At 40.8% G+C, this 20,394-nt stretch overlaps 1 protein-coding gene across 6 annotated transcripts in view; it reads right to left on the bottom strand.

The window, feature by feature from the left end:
- The window catches only part of fbxw7 (F-box and WD repeat domain containing 7), a 466,837-nt gene that overhangs the window by 49,332 nt on the left and 397,111 nt on the right, over positions 1–20,394 (bottom strand). For 4 of the 6 annotated variants that reach the window (XM_068041005.1, XM_068041015.1, XM_068041025.1 and 1 more), the window contains exon 3: positions 3,501–3,583. In XM_068041005.1, coding sequence (XP_067897106.1) covers positions 3,501–3,583 — 83 coding nt within the window. Of the gene's footprint in view, positions 1–3,500; positions 3,584–5,683; positions 6,033–20,394 lie in introns of those variants that run through there. The other 2 variants (XM_068041044.1, XM_068041053.1) reach the window with 2 other exon arrangements.

Raw genomic sequence — 20,394 nt, 5'->3', positions numbered from 1 at the left:
AGCACATGGGTAAAGAGGCTTGATGTGATTCGAGCTGTTGAGCTTTGCAGTGCTTCACCTTCATAGAAAATAGACGAAGGGAGGCCGGCCAGGAAAAGTATTGGAAGTATCCTAAAAAAAGAGGCAGTTTTTGCATTTAGAAAAGCAACAAATCAAGTTCAGGAAAGTTTTTAGAACATAACTAAAAAGAACATTCTTTCTAGTTGTACCCACTTTAATACAAAATAATAGTCGTTTGGTAGTACAGAACTTGAGAATTGCTGAAAATAGAGACATGTTGTCGAAGCTTTTCATCTTGCACTCATCAGAACAAAACGCAAGAATACCCAATGTAAGGGAAACAACAACTTATACTGCTCAAAAAGAGAGTGCTGATTGGTTGGTAAGTGGACTCTGATTGGTAGAGGCATTGCCATGGAGAATGCAGCAGTTTACAGTGACTGAGAGTTAACTGCCAAGCTTTGTTTGAAATTTAAACCAGACAGCTTGACTCTGATTGGTCAAGCCATTGCCCTGAGGAATGAACCAGCGAATGGCTGTCATGTCCTGCCTATCACACATATGAGTAATGTGATATATGAATTTCAAGGTATATAGGCCTTACACCCCAAAGACTGGAGGATTGCATCAAACAACATGTCCCTTCTGCTGTTCGCAACAGGCAAGGTACAGGCCGTACCCAACCAACCCGTGCTTGCAAAACTCAAAACACAGTGTCCAACTTTTTAGATGTGATTCCTCGATTGGACAATATTTGCTAAATGATCCGTTGTGTGCTAAGAAATACGCTGACAACCAATTTAAGATTGTCTGTAGGGCTCGCAGTGTGGCGCATTTGCGCGTACTGGAAGCTACATATGTTAATACACAGGGCCTTGTTCTTTGCAGACAGAAAGAACATGTACACACATTGTACCTGTTTCAGCTAAACAAAATAAGTGACAGCCATTCTCTGGTTCATTCCTTAGGGCAATGCCTTGACCAATCAATCAGAGTCAAGCTGCCTAGTTTAAATTTCAACCAAAGCTTGACAGTTAACTATCAGTCACCGTAAACTGCTGCATTCTCCATGGCAATGCCTCTACCAGAGTTCACTTGCCAAACAATCAGCACTCTCTTCTCATGCAGTATAAGTTGTTGTTTCCCTTACATTGGTTATTCTTGCGTATTGTCCTGATGAATGCAAGATGAAAAGCTTCGATAACATGTCAATTTTCAACAAAATAAAAGATAAATGCTTATAAAACGAAGCGAGGAAGGGAAGGAAGAAGGGAAGACTTGTATTTATGTTCCAATTTTAGTATTACCAGGATGTCAGAAAGCATGCCACTGCCATCAAATAAATTTTGGAGGCAAATGCGACAGTCTATTTGCAGAAGGCAAGATTGCACAAAGAGGTCGATAGACAATCTGTTGGTGGTGTTGGTTTAAGAATCAATCTTGGACAGGACATTAAAAAAAACTCCCCTGCTTTTCTTTGCTGGTATCACAGGAACCTTTGGGGCCCACCTGAAGCTGAAGATGGTCCAGTTTAATGTCTCCTCCAAACAAGGGCAGGTCTGACAGTGGAGCAGTCCCTCTGCTCTGCACTGTTAAGTTAGCCTAGGTTATGTGTTCAAATCCATATGGACACTTGACCCCATAACCTTCTGGCACAGAGGTAAGTACCACACAACGAATTCAACATTACCCTATTCAACAGCAGGTGAACTGATAGCCCTCCATTTATCATGCCTCAGAACATCAACAGCAACTGTCATGTGAATACATAGTCTCTTCACTGAATGTACCAGTCAGAAATAAAAGGACTAAATGATTAACATGTTTATTTTAATTTTTAAGCAGCTCGTGTCTTTTGGGAACATATGACTACTGTTATTTTGGTAAAGATATCAGAAGTAAAAGGCACAGCAAATTACTGAAGATGCAAAATCAGTTTTCAAAGAAAACAGAATGCTGAATAATTGTTTTCCTTCCAAGAAACAGGCCTGTAGTCTGTTGGTACCTCCTACGTGCAAGGCCGCCCCACTTGAAATTACAATGCCAAAATCTTCAGTAGCACCAAAGGGTCTTCTCTGCAGGGTCAAGTGTCTTACATATTCAAATGATTTTGGTCGTGTGCTTATTCAACCGTGACCTCCATAATTCCAAATGGTGCAGTGAGCAGCAGTGAAACAGCGTGACAAATGAACTGCCATCGCAACCAGCCGGTCAGGGAGAACCCTGCTGAAAGTCTGCACTGTGTTTACACTGAATTGCCTTAATAATCTAGGCTTTCATAACCCAATATACTGGAAGGGTAAGGGTGGAATGACAGGGGCAGGGAGAGTTTTGTTGCTTGTGGAGACACACATTTCCAGCAGCACCAATTTGAAGGTTATGCTGCAGTACACCAAGGCACAAGTGTGAATCAATTCAAATAACAGTTAACCTATTAGCTATCCTTTTGAAATATCTATTTTACAACATTACTGGTAATTGATTAATGTGATTTCCTTGAGCCAGCAATACAAATGAGCTTGAAAGTTGTCACTTTCAGACCATACTTAGACCCTATCCTTTGTATGAAAAACATTTAGCTAAAAATTATTTTAAAAGAAATCTAAAAAATGATAGATGCAAATGATGAGTATGCCTGAAGCAAATATCAAAATCCCTATTCGGTCAATTTCGTATTAAATCTCAGTTTGAGATTTCAGAAGTACAGTACAATTTAGCTGGAGCTTTATTAAAAGAGAAAGGGAGTTTTGCTGGTGCCCATGATCACAGAATTTTGTCACTGTACAAGAATCCCAAGCTTTGTGTTTATTAAACAAAAAACATTAAAATGGAAAACGCAGTTTAACAAAACTGGCAAAAAAACACAAAAATTAAGAAAAACAGAGGATAGAATTCATGAAGATTCTACTCATCCATTTTGTGCTGTGCATTCGTCACATATTGAGTGCATAATCAATGCTTTGCATACAGTGGATCTTATCTTTAAGAGCATGGCAGCTGAGGACATGATAGACTAAAATGTTAACACATTAGCAGATGATTTTATTTGCCAATAATGAAAATGTTACGATGGGTCTGAGAAATCAAATCATGAAAGCCATCTCCCGCGTGTCAATGGGTTAGGATCTGTTGCCATGTCAGTAGTAGTTGCTTGTTAATGTACGTGAAAGATTCTACCCTGTGGCCCACACTGCCAGTTTATAATTGGACAAAAATTAGTCCATTTTCATGCTTTGCATTTCATGCCAAGAACCTGCCACATCTCAGCCCTCTTTACATGCCAGCAAGGAACACAGACAACATTCAAGACTAGGGGAATAATAGGCCAACAAATAACTGGGTTGTGTACTTATTCCATGAGTTCCCTTTTCAAGCTGAAGTCTGTCATTAGAGACTGAGTTCAGATCACTTCCCTAAACAGGAAGCATTGAAATATATGTGGTCGGATGCAAAACCTTCATGTGAGCTGAAATAATTATTGCATATAAACTATTATTTACCTTTTGTATTCTGAACCTTTGCAAGGTTTCTTCCCTGAAGAGAAAGAGCGGACCTCAGGGCCAGGGTCCAATTTTCTCTTCATCTGCAAGAGAAAAAGGTGATTTAAAAAAAAAAAATCAGACACTGATTTTTGATTCAGTTACCCAAACTATCCGCTTACATACATAACTAATGATCACTGTAGCTAAATCCTCACAGTAGTAAATAAATGTAGATGGTATTATGCAAGCGGTTTCATAAGAAGCAATAACCGCAGATGAAGTAAACAATCAGTATCATGGATTAAGTACTTTACAGCTATCTTAGCATTCTGAATACTGAATTCATTATAGGTATTTTAAATGTTGATTATGACTAAAACACAGATGTTCTTTGATGTACTGTATTCAGTTCCATTTCAACATTACAGCATTTTAGACCATACTTCTACATATTACAAAGAAAAACCATTGTTTAAAAGACTGGGACAGACTGTAACTAACTGACTAAACTGGATTGAATGAATGGTTTTCACTAGTGTTATGTGTGTGAAGTACAGGAGAAGATTTTTGCTTTGCTTGGATTCTATAGGCCAATTTTTGCATATCTAAGAGAAATTCAATGAGAGAGTTTTAAATATGTAGTTATCTCAATGTATATTGTTCCAGGAAAAGTTTCAGATCCCCAGTGTTGGAAGTATTACTATTGTGCACACCTGGCTTCCATGAACATGACTACAGAATTACATTTTTAATAAAAATACTCAAACAAGGAAGACTGAAGATATACTGGTTCTTCCTTGTCAATAGGCGTCAGGAACTGCAGCTCATTAAATGCAGCGCAATATTTAACATGGATTTAATTCATTGCTTGGATCTTCAGCCTTCTAAAAAATAATTTACAGAATTAAATAAATTATTCTTGCTGTTAGTGACCACAAAATGCAACAGTACTCTTCAGTACTCACACTGCAGATTGGGGAAAAATATAAAATACAGCTTTCTGGCTTTTTTGCCAGTTTATTCAATCGTTGTATGCTTACAGCTGACCTCAGATCCAAACATGTGTGACAAAGATAGTACCCTGCACAATTTTCAGTAAAGGTATGAGTCACTTAATCAGCTCAAAAATGTTGATTTAGGATGATGCCATCTGTCATGTCATTTTTTTGCTAATAAATTAAAATACCCTGGCCATTTGGCTTCTTTTATCCAAGAAATGGGCACAGTTGTATTTAATCTTCGCTAATCTGATTAGGAATACTCTACCTCATCTATTACAACAGAGAAAAATTACCATTATCGTTTTGGGTTTTAAGTATTGAATTTTATTGGTATATATTGCCAAACCTAGAAATGTGAAATAGACTGCAGCAAAAGTGTGAGTCAGTGTTTTAAATAGGGATATTTTGCACAGCGTGTAAATGCTGGTCTTTTTTGCAACCAGAGTGAAACCATAGGAGGTAGACTGTACGATATCACAGTAACTAATACATTCTTCATGGTCAGGACAAAACCTAATTGCTAGTTTATTATTAGTGCCACACAGTGATGTTACATAAAGCAGATAAACCATGACATATTCGCGAGAACAACAATAGTCACTGTGATTTCACCACCTATCACCATATGATGTGAATATTATCAGTTATTTGCGAAGCTGCGACAATTTTTTATGAGCATAGGTCGACCAATTGTTTAAGACATAAACCATGGCCACAGAAACATTTAAGCTTAGGCACCAAGAAAGCAAGCATTTTCATAAACCTATCTAACGTTAATTTTACTTTGAAACCATGGCCATGTCTGATCGGTACTTCAAAAGAAGAATCTATCGTGGCTGCACAAAAAACAGCAAATGATGCTCGCTTATATTATACACTAAAAGCAATTCAACTCATTTCCAGAAATCAACTGGCAATACTCTCTGCCTTACTCCCTTTTAAAATGAATTAGCCGCAGATGTTGGGTAACAGGTAGCATGGTTTAAAATTGACAATTTCTATTGGTTTTGCTAGAAGTTGCAATATAATTCACAGTTACTATTTAAGATTTTATATTCTGAAAGTAAAGATTAGCTCCCGATTAGCCTTAATTTTAGAGTGATGATTTATTAGTAATTGACAAAGTGTAGATGAAAGCAGCCATAATCTGGTTGCGTTTAATTGCTGCGCTTTCCACAATATATAGTCGCGTACGCTTACTTTAAAAAAGATCATTTTTAAAGTGCCGTAGAAACCCATCTTTGCTGCTGGTTCAAATTCTTGCGTGTTCGGCTGATGATTGCTGATAGTGTGTTCCTTCAGGTAGATCCTGCCATGTCCCCAACATGGATATGCTCAGGCACGTCAAAGAATAGGAAAGCGTATACTACAACGGAGAAAACCGCTGTCTCTGAAGCAAATGCAGCTCGCCGGCAAAACAATTCTCAGACAGAAAGCTGCAATCGGGCTTCAAGGGCGAAAGCAAAAAAAAGGGGGAGCGGAGACAGGAAAGCCTGCCTTGGAGAATCTGTTCTCCAATGAACAGATTACTGTGTCGGGCAGATGGATCAAATTGCACTGCGCTCCACCCCCTGCCTTGAAAAAAAGAAATGGCAGAGTCCAGCCACCGACAATGTGAGTTGCACGTCAATTAGATGAACAAAGCCCCAGGGAGCCCATAAGCAGAGGGGGAGCGAAACGGAAGGAGGAATACAGCCGGTTTCATATGATTGAATTCAGCTCACCCACCACCCCGCCTCCCCATCAATCTGCCTGCCTGCATTCTGCGGGCAAGTGGAATGTGTGGAATTACTAATAAAATCTGTACTAACCCAGAATTATGCCTACTGATCACCGGATCACATTAAATTACGTATTTTTAAAACAAGAGCTTTTCTTCCCTCCATTGTTTAATTTGCGGTCTATATATTGAAGGGCATACAAATCGGTTCTCTTTCTCCCCATCCCTTTGCCCTGTTTATATAATTTCATTGCCTTTCTTCACAGCAAACATGATGCAGGTGGTACGTGGGAGAGAACTCAGGGCTCCCCATCTGCCAATGATCTCCTCCCATTACCATGGCAATCTCTGAGTTTAAGTGGCAGAGGTCGGCCACCTACTTTGGAGTTAGTTTTGCTTCAAGCGCGCACTGGGCCCCCCGGGAGACAACTCCCAACTTTTACAGCAGAGAGGAATGCCAAGTATGCAGGGGTCACGCTGGCTCTTTGATGCGTCCATAACCCATTGTCGTTAACCTTCTGGTGTGCAATTCCTGATCAACTATGTCAAGATTTGAGATGGCAAGCTTAAAGTTTCACAACCAGACAGGAACCTTTATCAAACAGGTGTCCACTTGAACCCCAACAGTTCAAAATCAATTTCACACCCAATTTCTCTCTGCCCTCCTCCAATGAATAGGCTTCTTAAAGCATTTTCAAAGTAGAAATCAAAAGCACACTTCATTTTCTAAATAATCTCTTGTGTAAAAGTCCATGCAAACATTTGCACAGGAGAGGTTCAGAGACCATCTTTATTTAGCTGGTAGGACAGAAAGCTTGACTTGACCTACAATTACACTGTTATGACATTAACCCTTTACATAGACTCGTGCAAAATATTAACAGCAAGAATATTAGCACAGTAAGATTTGCAGGTTATTGTTACATTTTAAGATTTCTAGAGCTTGTCTAAAATAATGATATAAAATTTTGTTTTTGAGAAAGGGCCTTTTAAACTTCCCAAGTTCAACTTTTCCCTACTGTATAAAAACTGTTATGGAGCTGCTTGAGCTAACTGCCAGGAGGTTCAGGACAATAATGCAACAATATGCCCTCTGATTTTCCCTGTCACAATTATTAGTATCCCCTGTTGGGGAATGTATCAGATGAAGATGAGATGGGATGGGTTTGGTTATGATATTCATTATGGAATGAATGACGAATACTTGATATAGGCTGCAGCAGCAACTTGTATTTAAACAGCACTTTAATATAATAAAACTTGCAAGGCACTTCACATAACCATTATAAAACAAAATGAGACACTGATCCACATAAGGAGTTACAGCCAATGGCCAGAAGCTTGGTCAAAAAGATATGTTTTAAGGAGTGCCTTATAGAAGGAAAGAGAGATAGAGAGGTGGAGAGGTTTAAGAAGGGAATTCCAGAGCTCAGAACTTTGGCATTTGAAGGCATGGCCACCAATGGTGGAGCAATTAAAACTGGGGATGCTCACAAGGCCAGAATTAGAGCAGTCAGATATCTTGGAGGGTTGAGGGGCTGGAAGAGATTACAAAAATAGGGAGGGGATGAGGCCATGGAGGGATTTGAAAACAAAGATGAGAATTTTAACACCAAGGTGTTGTTTAACCGGGAGCCAATATAGGTCAGCATGCACAGGGGTGATGGGGAATGAGCCTTGGTGTGAGTTAGGACAAAGATAGCAGAGTTTTGGATGACCTCAAGTAACAGAGGGTAGAACATGGAAGACCAGCCAGGAATGCATTGAAATAGTCAAGTGTAGAGTAACGAAGGCATAGATGAGGGTTTCAGCAGCACATGAGCAGAAGGAGGAGCAAAGTTGGGCTGTGTTATAGAGGTGGAAATAGGCACACATATGTGGTCGAAAGCTCATCTTAGGGCCAAATATGACGCCAAGGTTGTGAGCAGTCTGATATACATGAGTAATGGCCATCATGTACCTTCAGGCAAGGGAACAGGCAAACAGGGAGATAAATGAGGGGCGAAGGAAGAAGAAAGACAGAAGGATTCCTTGAATGAGATGTGTTGACTTCAGTTGAAATATCTGAAGTAGTTTTGAGTTAAAAAGTGGTTTCACAAAATCCCTGCAACAACAGCTGACACATTAGAATGCAAAAAGGGCAGAAATAAAGCAACACATTAACTGAAGTGCAAACATTTAAGTGTTCTTGGCAAATCTCTAATTATAACATGCATTTATGTAGCACCTTTAGCTTAAATGCATTCCAAGGCACTTCACAGACAAGTGCAAGAAGAACGGAACCAGAGTCATCAGGGAGGGTTTTTAAAAAAAGTAAGTTAGGGAGTGATTTAAAGTGGCTGAAAGCTCTGCTGCCGATAGAGGGATGAGTGTCGAAATGTACAAAAGGTCAGATTTAGACAAACAAAATGTTTGGTTTGGCAGGGGTGGGGGGGGGGGGGGGGGGGGGTGGAATATGGGGCTGGACGAGATTGCAGAGATGGGAGTGAAATGACAATGGAGTCATTTAAAGACAAAGATAGAGATTTTGAATTTAACATATTGTGGAATGGGGAGGCAATATTAGTCAGTGAGGATAGGGGGGATGGGCAAGTGGGACAGTTCTGTACAAGTTGGGGTTTATCTGATGGATGAAGGGAAGCAAGAATGGAGACCATTTGAACATTCGAGTTGAGGAGGCTGTTAGTGTTGCAGAGGAGAAGGAAAACACAATGTTCTATCTTGTGGTGGAAAGGATATGGGACTGGAAACTAAGCTCATAGCCAAACAAAAGGCAAATATTAGGACCACAGGAACAGGAGTAGGTTATTTTTCCCCTTGAGCCTGTTCCGCTATTCAATGATATCCTGCTGATCTGCGACCTAACTCCGTTTACCTGCCTTTGCCCCATATCCCTTAATACCTATTAATCTCAGATTTAAATGTAACAATTGAACTGGCAGAAGAGAGTTCCAAACTTCCACCACCCTTTGTACGTAGAACTAATACTTAACTTCACTCCTGAAAGTGTAAAAATTAGAGCCAGACCTATGTCCCCTGATCCCAGACTCCCCTGACCAGCAAAAATATCTATTCTACCTTAAAAGCAAAATACTGCAGATGCTGGAAATCTGAAATAAAACCAAAAAAGTGCTGGGAAAATTCAGCAGATCTGGCAGCATCTGTGGAGAGAGAAGCAAAGTTAACGTTTCAGGTCAGTGACCTTTCATCAGAACTGATGAAAGAACTGATGAAAGTTCTGATGAAAGGTCACTGATCTGAAACATTAACTTTACTTCTCTCTCCACAGATGCTTCCAGACCTGTATATTTCCAGCACTTTTTTGGTTTTATATCTATTCTATCTGTTCCCCTTAATATCTTGAAAACTGCAATCTAATCACCCCTTAATCTTTTCAATTCCAGGGAATTGAACCAGAGTTTGTGTAAACTCTCATTACATTCTAAATGAGCCTCCTACAAGGGGAAGGATTGAGTAGCAAGGCAACTGAGATGGTGATGAAGGCTAAAGATGGCAAGCTTTCGTCTTCCTGATGTTCAGCTGGAGGAGCTGTGACTTGTCAGATCAAGTTGAGGGCTCAAGAGATGTGGTAGAGATGTACAGCTGGGCATCATTGGCACACATGTGGAAGCAGACCTCATACCTGTGGATAGGTCATTCAGGCTTGAGCCTGTTCCACCAGTTAGATCATGGCTGATCTATATCATAACTCCATCTACCTACTTTGGTTCTGTAACCTTTAATGCTCTTTGCTAACAAAACCATCAGTCTCAGTTTTGACATTTTCAATTGACTTAGCCTCAGCAGCTTTTCGGGGGAAGAGAGTTCCAAATGTCCATTACACCAAAATTCTGCACAGTGGAAGCGTGACTAAGGGGAAGAGTAGGCAGGGAGCAGATGATGAACGCAAAGGGACTGGTGGTCGGAGGTGCATTTGTTTTCATGCAAGAAGTGTAGTAGGTAAGGCAGATGAACTTAGGGCTTGGATTAGTACCTGGGAGTATGATGTTATTGCTATTACTGAGACTTGGTTGAGGGAAGGGCACGATTGGCAACTAAACATCCCATGATATCGATGCTTCAGGCGGGATAGAGAGGGAGGTAAAAGGGGTGGAGGAGTTGCATTACTGGTCAAAGAGGATATCACAGCTGTGCTGAAGGAGGGCACTATGGAGGACTCGAGCAGTGAGGCAATATGGACAGAACTCAGAAATAGGAAGGGTGCGGTAACAATGTTGGGGCTGTACTACAGGCCTCCCAACAGCGAGCGTGAGATAGAGGTACAAATATGTAAACAGATTATGGAAAGATGTAGGAGCAACAGGGTGGTGGTGATAGGAGATTTTAATTTTCCCAACATTGACTGGGATTCACTTAGTGTTAGAGGTCTAGATGGAGCAGAATTTGTAAGGAGCATCCAGGAGGGTTTTCTAGAGCAGTATGTAAATAGTCCAACTCGGGAAGGGGCCATACTGGACCTGGTGTTGGGGAATGAGCCCGGTCAGGTTGTTGAAGTTTCAGTCGGGGACTACTTTGGGAATAGTGATCACAATTCCGCAAGTTTTAGAATACTCATGGACAAAGACGAGAGTGGTCCTAAAGGAAGAGTGCTAAATTGGGGGAAGGCCAACTATACCAAAATTCGGCAGGAGCTGGGGAATGTAGATTGAGAGCAGATGTTTGAAGATAAATCCACATGTGATATGTGGGAGGCTTTTAAAGAGGTTGATTAGCGTGCAGGAGAGACATGTTCCTGTGAAAATGAGGGATAGAAATGGCAAGATTAGGGAACCATGGATGACAGGTGAAATTGTGAAACAAGCTAAGAGGAAAAAGGAAGCATACATAAGGCCTAGGCGGCTGAAGAAAGACGAAGCTTTGGAAGAATATCGGGAATGTAGGACCAATCTGAAATGAGGAATTAAGAGGGCTAAAAGGGGTCATGAAATATCTTTAGCAAACAGGGTTAAGGAAAATCCCAAAGCCTTTTATTCATATATAAGGAGCAAGAGGGTAACTAGAGAAAGGGGATTGGCCCACTCAAGGACAAAGGAGGAAAGTTATGCGTGGATTCAGAGAAAATGGGTGAGATTCTAAACGAGTACTTTGCATCGGTATTCACCGAGGAGAGGGACATGACGGATGTTGAGGTTAGGGATAGATGTTTGATTACTCTAGGTCAAGTCGGCATAAGGAGGGAGGAAGTGTTGGGTATTCTAAAAGGCATTAAGGTGGACAAGTCCCCAGGTCCGGATGGGATCTATCCCAGGTTACTGAGGGAAGCGAGAGAGGAAATAGCTAGGGCATTAACAGATATCTTTGCAGCATCCTTAAACACGGGTGAGGTTCCGGAGGACTGGAGAATTGCTAATGTTGTCCCCTTGTTTAAGAAGGGTAGCAGGGATAATCCAGGTAATTATAGACCGGTGAGCCTGACGTCAGTGGTAGGGAAGCTGCTGGAGAAGATACTGAGGGATAGGATCTATTCCCATTTGGAAGAAAATGGGCTCATCAGTGATAGGCAACATGGTTTTGTGCAGGGAAGGTCATGTCTTACCAACTTAATAGAATTCTTTGAGGAAGTGACAAAGTTGATTGATGAGGGAAGGGCTGTCGATGTCATATACATGGACTTCAGTAAGGCGCTTGATAAGGTTCCCCATGGTAGGTTGATGGAGAAAGTGAAGTCGAATGGGGTCCAGGGTGTACTAGCTAGATGGATAAAGAACTGGCTGGGAAACAGGAGACAGAGAGTAGCAGTGGAAGGGAGTTTCTCAAAATGGAGACGTGTGACCAGTGGTGTTCCACAGGGATCCGTGCTGGGACCACTGTTGTTTGTGATATACATAAATGATTTGGAGGAAAGTATAGGTGGTGTGATTAGCAAGTTTGCAGATGACACTAAGATTGGTGGAGTAGCAGATAGTGAAGGGGACTGTCAGAGAATACAGCAGAATGTATATAGATTGGAGAGTTGGGCAGAGAAATGGCAGATGGAGTTCAATCTGGGCAAATGCGAGGTGATGCATTTTGGAAGATCCAATTCAAGAGTGAACTATACAATAAATGGAAAAGTCCTGGGGAAAACTGATGTACAGAGAGATTTGGATGTACAGAGAGATTTGGGTGTTCAGGTCCATTGTTCCCTGAAGGTGGCAACGCAGGTCAATAGAGTGGTCAAGAAGGCATACGGCATGCTTTCCTTCATCGGACGGGGTATTGAGTACAAGAGTTGGCAGGTCATGTTACAGTTGTATAAGACTTTGGTTCGGCCACATTTGGAATACTGCGTGCAGTTCTGGTCACCACATTACCAAAAGGATGTAGATGCTTTGGAGAGGGTGCAGAGGAGGTTCACCAGGATGTTGCCTGGTATGGAGGGCGCTAGCTATGAAGAGAGGTTGAGTAGATTAGGATTATTTTCATTAGAAAGACGGAGGTTGAGGGGGGACCTGATTGAGGTGTACAAAATCATGAGAGGTACAGACAGGGTGGATAGCAAGAAGCTTTTTCCTAGAGTGGGGGATTCAATTAATCGGGGTCACGAGTTCAAAGTGAGAGGGGAAAAGTTTAGGGGGGATATGCATGGAAAGTTCTTTACACAGAGGGTGGTGGGTGCCTGGAACGTGTTGCCAGCGGAGGTGGTAGACGTGGGCACGATAGCGTCTTTTAAGATGTATCTAGACATATACATGAATGGGCAGGAAGCAAAGAGATACAGACCCTTAGAAAATAGGCGACAGGTTTAGATAGAGGATCTGGATCGGCGCAGGCTTGGAGGGCCTGTTCCTGTGCTGTAATTTTCTTTGTTCTTGTTCGAACTCCCATCCCTTCCTATTCCAGTCCACTTGAGACAGAGATCAACAACTGATTAGCCTTTTCAACTTTTTTTGTACCTGTTTAGTAGTAGCTTTTAGTCATTTCTGTATGTTACCGTTAAGGGATTGCATGGAGATGAGGAACAGCAGGGGCAAGAATAGATCATTGTGGTACTTTTGAGGTAAATGGACAGGGGAGGGAAGAGCAGTCATTGCTGGAGATGCAATGGCTACATTTAGGATAGGTAGGAATGGAACTATAATGGCTGCCCCACAAAAAAGGAGTGGCATTAGAGGAGGATAGCATGGACAACCATGTCAAACACTGGAGAGGTTGAGGAGGGATCAAGTACTACTGTCATAGTCATGTACACTTCTATTCTTGGTGTTTTACAATTAATATTCTAGGAGAACAATGTCCTAATTTTAGGACGTACAATAGAAAACAACTCAAAGTGGTACAGAAAGTCTTGAATACCCTTTCCAGAAGAGAATATAAACATCATCTCTATAAGTTCCTTTTTTTGAGGATTCCTCCAAAATAAACTTGCATCTTTTAATCATATAGACCAGGAAGTGCCCAGGTGTGATCTCCACTCTATGCTGATTGTAACATCCTTGGCTCTGCCCCAGCTACAATTTACTGTGGCATCCCTGAGCAAGGAAAGGAATAATTAGCCAAGGTTAAGCTACTGATTAGTATCCAATGACGCCTGCTGAAAGGTAACAGGATCAGATTTGTTTGTGGTATCTTCCAAAGTTGAATAGCCTCCTAATACTTATTAAGAGGACCAATCACATACAAGTAACTGCTGCCCATGTAACTGTACCACAGCAAGAGTAGGAAAGAAAAACTTTTCTATGTGGCCCCTAACACCCTGCGGCCTGGTTGTATACATCAGTTACAGGAGTAAAAAGACTCTGAATTTTGCAGCACACAAGGTGGTTATTTGGTTCATCACATGTATGCTGGTTCTCAGAAATATCCATTTAACCTTATTCTCCTACCCTTTCTTTCTCAAATATTTGAAAAGAAGCCATTGTCTTCATCACTTACTCCATTCCTTTCCCTGGCAACTGTATGAAGTTTAGCCAGACTTATGCAACCTTGGTGTTATATTTGACCCCAAGATGAGTTTTCCACCATATATCCACACCACCAGTGAGACCGCTTATTTCCACCTCCATAACATCGCCTGACTCTACCCTTGCATCTCAGCTCATCTGCTGCTGAAACAGTCATCCATGCTTTTGTTACCTCCAAACTAGACTATTCCAAAGCATTCCTGGTCAGTCTCCCTAGATCTAACCTCTGCAAACTTGAGGTCATTCAAAACTCTGCTGCCCATGTTCTAACTCGCACCAAGTCGCGCTCATGCATTTCCCCTGTGTTTGCTGAGCTGCACTGGTTTCCAGTTAAGCAAAGTCTTGATGTTAAAATTCTCATCCTTGTTTTCAAATCCATGGCCTCGCTTCTCCCCATCTCTGTAATCTCCTCCAACTCTCCAACCCCCAGAGATCTCTGCACTTCGCCAATTCTAGCCTCGGGTATTCCTGATTTTAAATCACTCCACCATTGGCAGCCATGCCTTCAGCTGCCAAGGAACTAAGCTCTGGAATTCCCTCCTTAAGTCTCTCTGCCACTCTGCTCTCAATCCTCCTTTAAGATGCTCCTTAAAAGTCTAACTCCTCGACCAAGCTTTTGCTCACCTGTGCTAATGTCTCCTTATGTAGTTCGGTGTTAAATTTTGTTTGATAACACTCCTGCAAAGCGCCTTGAGACATCTTATTACGTTAAAAGCACAGTACAAATGCAAGCTGTTGTTTATTCACCCTCTTTTTAAAATTTATTATTCTGTTTTCACCATTGATTCTGGTAGGCCATTCAATTCCTACCAATCCTCTCTGCAAAAAAAAATTAACGTTCCTTACTGACTCACAAACTGGAGAAAATAATTACTACCCGACCCCTACCTTATCAAAACCTACAAAATTTTGAATATCTGTATAAGATCTCCTTAACCTTTTATGGTTCAATAAAAAGACAGTTTTCCTAGTCTCTTATAAATAAATCCATTCATCCCTTCAGGGCACCTAATAGTGGACACAATAATCCAACAGCAGCCTAACCAAAGATTTGCATAGGTTTTGCATTATTTATTTACTTGTGTACTCTATGGCCCTATTTATAAAACCATGATATTTTTAATAGCTAGTCCTTCCATTTTTAAAGATGTGTATGAATCATTAAGTCTCAGTTCTTTCATTCCTTTTAAAGTTTTACCATGTAATATATAACTTTTTTCTTATTCTTCCTCCAAAATTGATCACTTCACATTTTGTGCAACAAGCCTCACTCAATCTCTATCTGCCCAAGCTACTAACTTGTGTCTTCCTTTGGTCACTTGCAATCTTCTTCAGTCACAATGCTCTCTATTTTTGTTTTGCCTGAAAACTTTGATATTACGTCCCCTATCCCCAATTCCAGATCACTGATATACACACATTAATAAACTGCATGTGGCGTATCCCATGATTTGTGGATGAACGCAAGTTTTTTTAAATATAAAAGATGGCAGCAAAATTGAGACAGACAAGAAATTTGCTCCAGAGTCATCTTGTGGCCTGAAGGTGCAACTACATCCTGAAACTGACATTAAATAGGAAATGTCAACACAGCATTGTACAATGGTAAATGTCAACATAGCATTTTATAATGGTAAAATTCATCAGCAAAATATAAATATTTGTGACAACAGAACATAAGAAATAGGAGCAGGAGTAGACCATGCGGCCCCTTGCACCTGCTCCACTATTCAATAGGATGGTGGCTGATCTTCTGCCTCAACTTCACTTTCACGCCTACTCCCCATATCCCTCGATTTCCTGCGAGATCAAATATCTATCTATCCCAGCCTTGAATATACTCAACTATGGAGCATCCACAACCCTTTGGGGTAGAGAATTCCAAAATTTCACAACCCTCAGTGAAGAAATTTCTCCTCATCTCAGTCCTAAGAAGTTCTGATGAAAAGTTACAGATCTGAAATGTTAACTGTGCTTCTCTCCACCGATGCTGCCTGACCTGCTGAGTATTTCCAGCACTTTCTGTTTTTATATCTTTCCTTATATATTATGACCGAGGCTGGAGGAATGCACTTTAATTTTCTAGTTCCACTTCTCCACATATTTAAATGTTAACCCAGGTACCAATACGGAATAATATACTCCATTTTTATTTAAGAATAAAATCCACCAAACTGGTTTCTTTAATAAATAAAATTACTATAAAACAAGACTTATTCAGTAAAGATGCAAAGCATAAACACACAGATTGAAAGATGAAACTTCCCTTTTAAATTAGCCCAACACACACAAATGCACACACCAGTTAAAGAAAAAATAAGTTTTCTCTGCAGAGATCTCTTTACAAAAAAAGACAAAAAAAATACTTTGGCCAAATACTTGTTAATTCTTGATGGAAAAGGATAAGATAAGGAATGATATCAATCGTCCCTTTTCTGGCATCCCAAAAACGCATAGACGACTGTCACTGGGATCTTTTTGGAGCAGTTCTCTTCAGGTGATGTCAAGGATTAGTCTGGCAGGCTTTCCAGGAGAAATGTGGGATCGGGGGTTTCAGCTCACAATGGATTCTCAGGATTTCTCAGAGAGATGGAGAAAAGATGAACTGCTGTCTGCCAGTAGACTGGTCCCTCAACTGACTCAAAACAATCCAAAACGAAACCAACTCTTGACAACCATAAATCTTGACATGTCACTCTTCTGTAAACAACTCCCCCTAGTCACTAAGACTCCTGTTGTTTATTTAGCTTAAGACATGTGACATCCAGCAAGGGTTGTTTTTAAAGCTCAAGTCCTTCCAGTGACCTATTTTTTCAAATAAAAACGAAGTCCAACATCTATGGAATCACTTCAGTCCTCCAAATGAATCCATTTCCACAATTCTAAAATACAAGTCCTCAAAAAAATATTTAAAAATGGAAGCACTTTCCTAACAATATGGAGGTCAAAATTGTGCACAATACTCCAGGTGTGGTCTCACCAAAGCCCTATACAATTGTCATAAGACTTCCTTGCTCTTGTACTCCAGTCCTTTACAATAAAGGCCAATGTGCCATCTGTCACCCAAGCCTCTTTGAACATCAATATTTAAGTTTCATGCCTTTTAAAAATATTCTGCTTTGCTATTCTTATCACCAAAGTGAATAACCTCACACTTCCCTACATTATATTACATCTGCCACCTTGTTGCCCACTCAGCCTGTCTATATTTCATTGCAACCTCTGTGTCCTCCTCACAGCTTACATTCCCTCTAAGTTTGTATCACCAGCAATTTGGATGCATTACTTTCAGTCTCTGCGTCTAAGTAATTTCTATAGATTGTAAATAGTCGGGACTCCAGCACTGATCATTATGGCACTTCACTAGTTACTGACTGCCAACTTACATACATATGAACTAGAAGCAGGAGTAGGCTATTCGGCCCCTTGAGCCTACTCCACCATTCTGTAAGATCATGGCTGATCTGTTTGTGGACTCAACTCCACTTTCCTGCCTACCCGATACCTTTTGACTCCTTTGTTTGTCAAGAATCTGTCTACCTCTGCCTTAAAAACATTCAATGACCCTGCCTCCACCGCTCTCTGGGGAAGAGAGTTCCACTGACTCACGACCATCAGAGAAATAAATTCTCATCTCTGTCTTAAATGGGAGACCCCTTATTTTTAAACTGTGCCCCCTAGTTTTAGTCTCTCCCACAAGAGGAAACATCCTTCCCATCATCCACCCTGTCAAGTCCTCTCAGGATCTTATATGTTTCAATAAGATAACCCTGTAATCCTTCTAAACATCAATGAATACAGACCCAATCTGTCCAAACGTCGCTCATAACATAACCCTCCCATCCCAGGAATCAGTCGAGTGAACCTTCTCTGAACTGCTTCCAATGCAATTATATCCTTTCTTAAGTAAGGAGACCAAAACTGTACACAATACTCTAGATGTGGTCTCATCAATGTCCTGCACAACTGTAGCAAAACATCTCTACTTTTATAATAAAAACAAGAAATGCTGGAAATACTCAGCAGGTCTGGCAGCATCTGTGGAGAGAGAAGCAGAGTTAATGTTTCAGGTCAGTGACCCTTCATCAGAACTGGCAAATATTAGAAATGTAAAAGGTTTAAGCAAGTAAAGCAGGGGGCGGGGCAAGGGATAACAAAAGAGGTATTGATAGGACAAAGTCACAGAGAATAACTGACCAGAAGGTCATGGAGCAAAGGCAAATGGTATGTTAATGGGGTGGTGAAAGACAAAGCGTTAGTACAGAGAGGGTGTTAATTGACAGAAAAAATGTCCATGCTCAGAGTTCTGCAATCTCTCTCCATTTAAATAATATGTTGCTTTTCTATTTCACTGGCCAAAGTGGACAAGTTCACAATTTTCCACATTATACTCCATCTGCCAAATCTTTGCCCACTCACTTAACACATTCATATACTTTTGCAGACTCCTTATGTCCTCTTCACACCTTACTCTCCTGTCTTTGTGCCATCAGAATATTTAGCAACCATACATTCTGTCCCTTCATCCCAAGTCATTGACATAGATTTTAAATAGTTGAGACCCCAGCACTAATCCTTGTGGCACTCTACTAGTCACAGCTTGCCAACCTGAAAACGACCCATTTATGCCTACTCTCTGTTTCCTATTAGTTAACCAATCCTCTATCCATGCTAATATAGTCATAGAGAGATACGGCACTGAAACAGCTTTTGAACTGCCTCCAATGCCAGTATATCCTTTCTTAAATATGGGGACCAAAACTGTACACAGTACTCCAGGTGTGGCCTCACCAACACCCTGTACAGTTGTAACAAGACTTCCCTATTTTTAAACTCCAACCCCCTAGCAATAAAGGCCAGAATTCCATTTGCCTTCTTAATTACTTGCTGCACCTGCATGCTAACCTTTTGTGTTTCATGCACAAGAACACCCAGATCCCTCTGTGCTGTACTTTTTTGAAGTCTCCCTCCATTTAAATAATAGTCTGCCTTTTGATTCTTCCTACCAAAGTGCATGACCTCACACTTTCTGACATTAAACTCCATCTGCCAAGTTTTTGCCCACTCACTCAACCTATCTATATCCCTTTGCAGATTCCTTATGTCCTCATCACATGCCCTCCCACCTATTCTTGTATCGTCAGCAATTATATTCTGCCCCTCCTCCAAGTCATTAGTATAGATAGTAAATATTTGAGGCCCGAGGACTGATCCTTGCAGCACTCCACTAGTTACGTCTTTCCAACCTGAAAAAGACCCATTAATCCTGACTCGCTGTCTTCTGTGAGTCAACCAATCCTCAATCCACACTAATACATTACCCCAAATACCGTGAGCTCTTATCTTGTGCAATAATCTTTTATGTGAGACCTTATCGAATGCCTTCTGGAAATCAAAAAACACTACATCTACTGGTTCCCCTTTATCAACTCTGCTTGTTATATCCTCAAAGAACTCTAGCAAATTTGTCAAACATCATTTCCCTTTCACAAAATCATGTTAACTCTGATTGCATTAAGCTTTTCTAAATGTCCTGCTATTTCTTCCTTAATAATGGACTCTAGCATTTCCCCAACCACCGAAGTTAGGCTGACTGGCCTATAGTTTCCTGCTTTTTGTCTCCCTCCCTTCTTGAACAGGGGCTTCACATTAGCGGTTTTCCAATCCGCTGTGACCCTCCCAGAATCCAGTGAGTTCTGGAATATTTCGACCAATGCCTCCACTATCTCTGCAGCCACCTCCTTTAAAGCCCTTGGATGTAGGCCATCAGGTCCTGGTGACTTATCTGCCTTTAGTCCCATTAGTTTGTCAAATACTTTGCCCCTCGTGATTGAGATTGTTACAAGATCTTTCCTCCCATTAGCTCCTTGCTTATCTGATATCTGTGGGATGTTTATAGTGACCTCCACTATGAGGACTGATGCAAAATTTTGGTTTAAATTATCTGCCATTTCCCTGTTCCCTGTTATCAATTCTCCAGTCACATCCTCCAAGAGTCCCACGCTCACTTTAGCTACTCTCTTTTTATATACCCGTAGAAGCTCTTGCTGTTTGTTTTTATATTTCTTGCCAATTTCCTTTATAATCAATTTTCTCCCTTTTTAATAGCTTTTTAGTCATCTGCTACTGGTTCTTAAAAAATTCCCAATCCACTGGCCTGCCACGAGTTTCCGCTGCTTTGTATGCCTTACTTTTTGATTGGATACTCTCCTTGACTGCCTTTGTCAACCACAGGTGGTTCATCCTTCTCATCGAGTCCTTTTTGATCGGGATAAATATTTGCTGAG

This window comes from Heterodontus francisci, chromosome 1 (assembly GCF_036365525.1).
Source record: "Heterodontus francisci isolate sHetFra1 chromosome 1, sHetFra1.hap1, whole genome shotgun sequence".
NCBI lineage: Eukaryota > Metazoa > Chordata > Chondrichthyes > Heterodontiformes > Heterodontidae > Heterodontus > Heterodontus francisci.
This window is presented reverse-complemented; position numbering and strand designations above follow the sequence as displayed.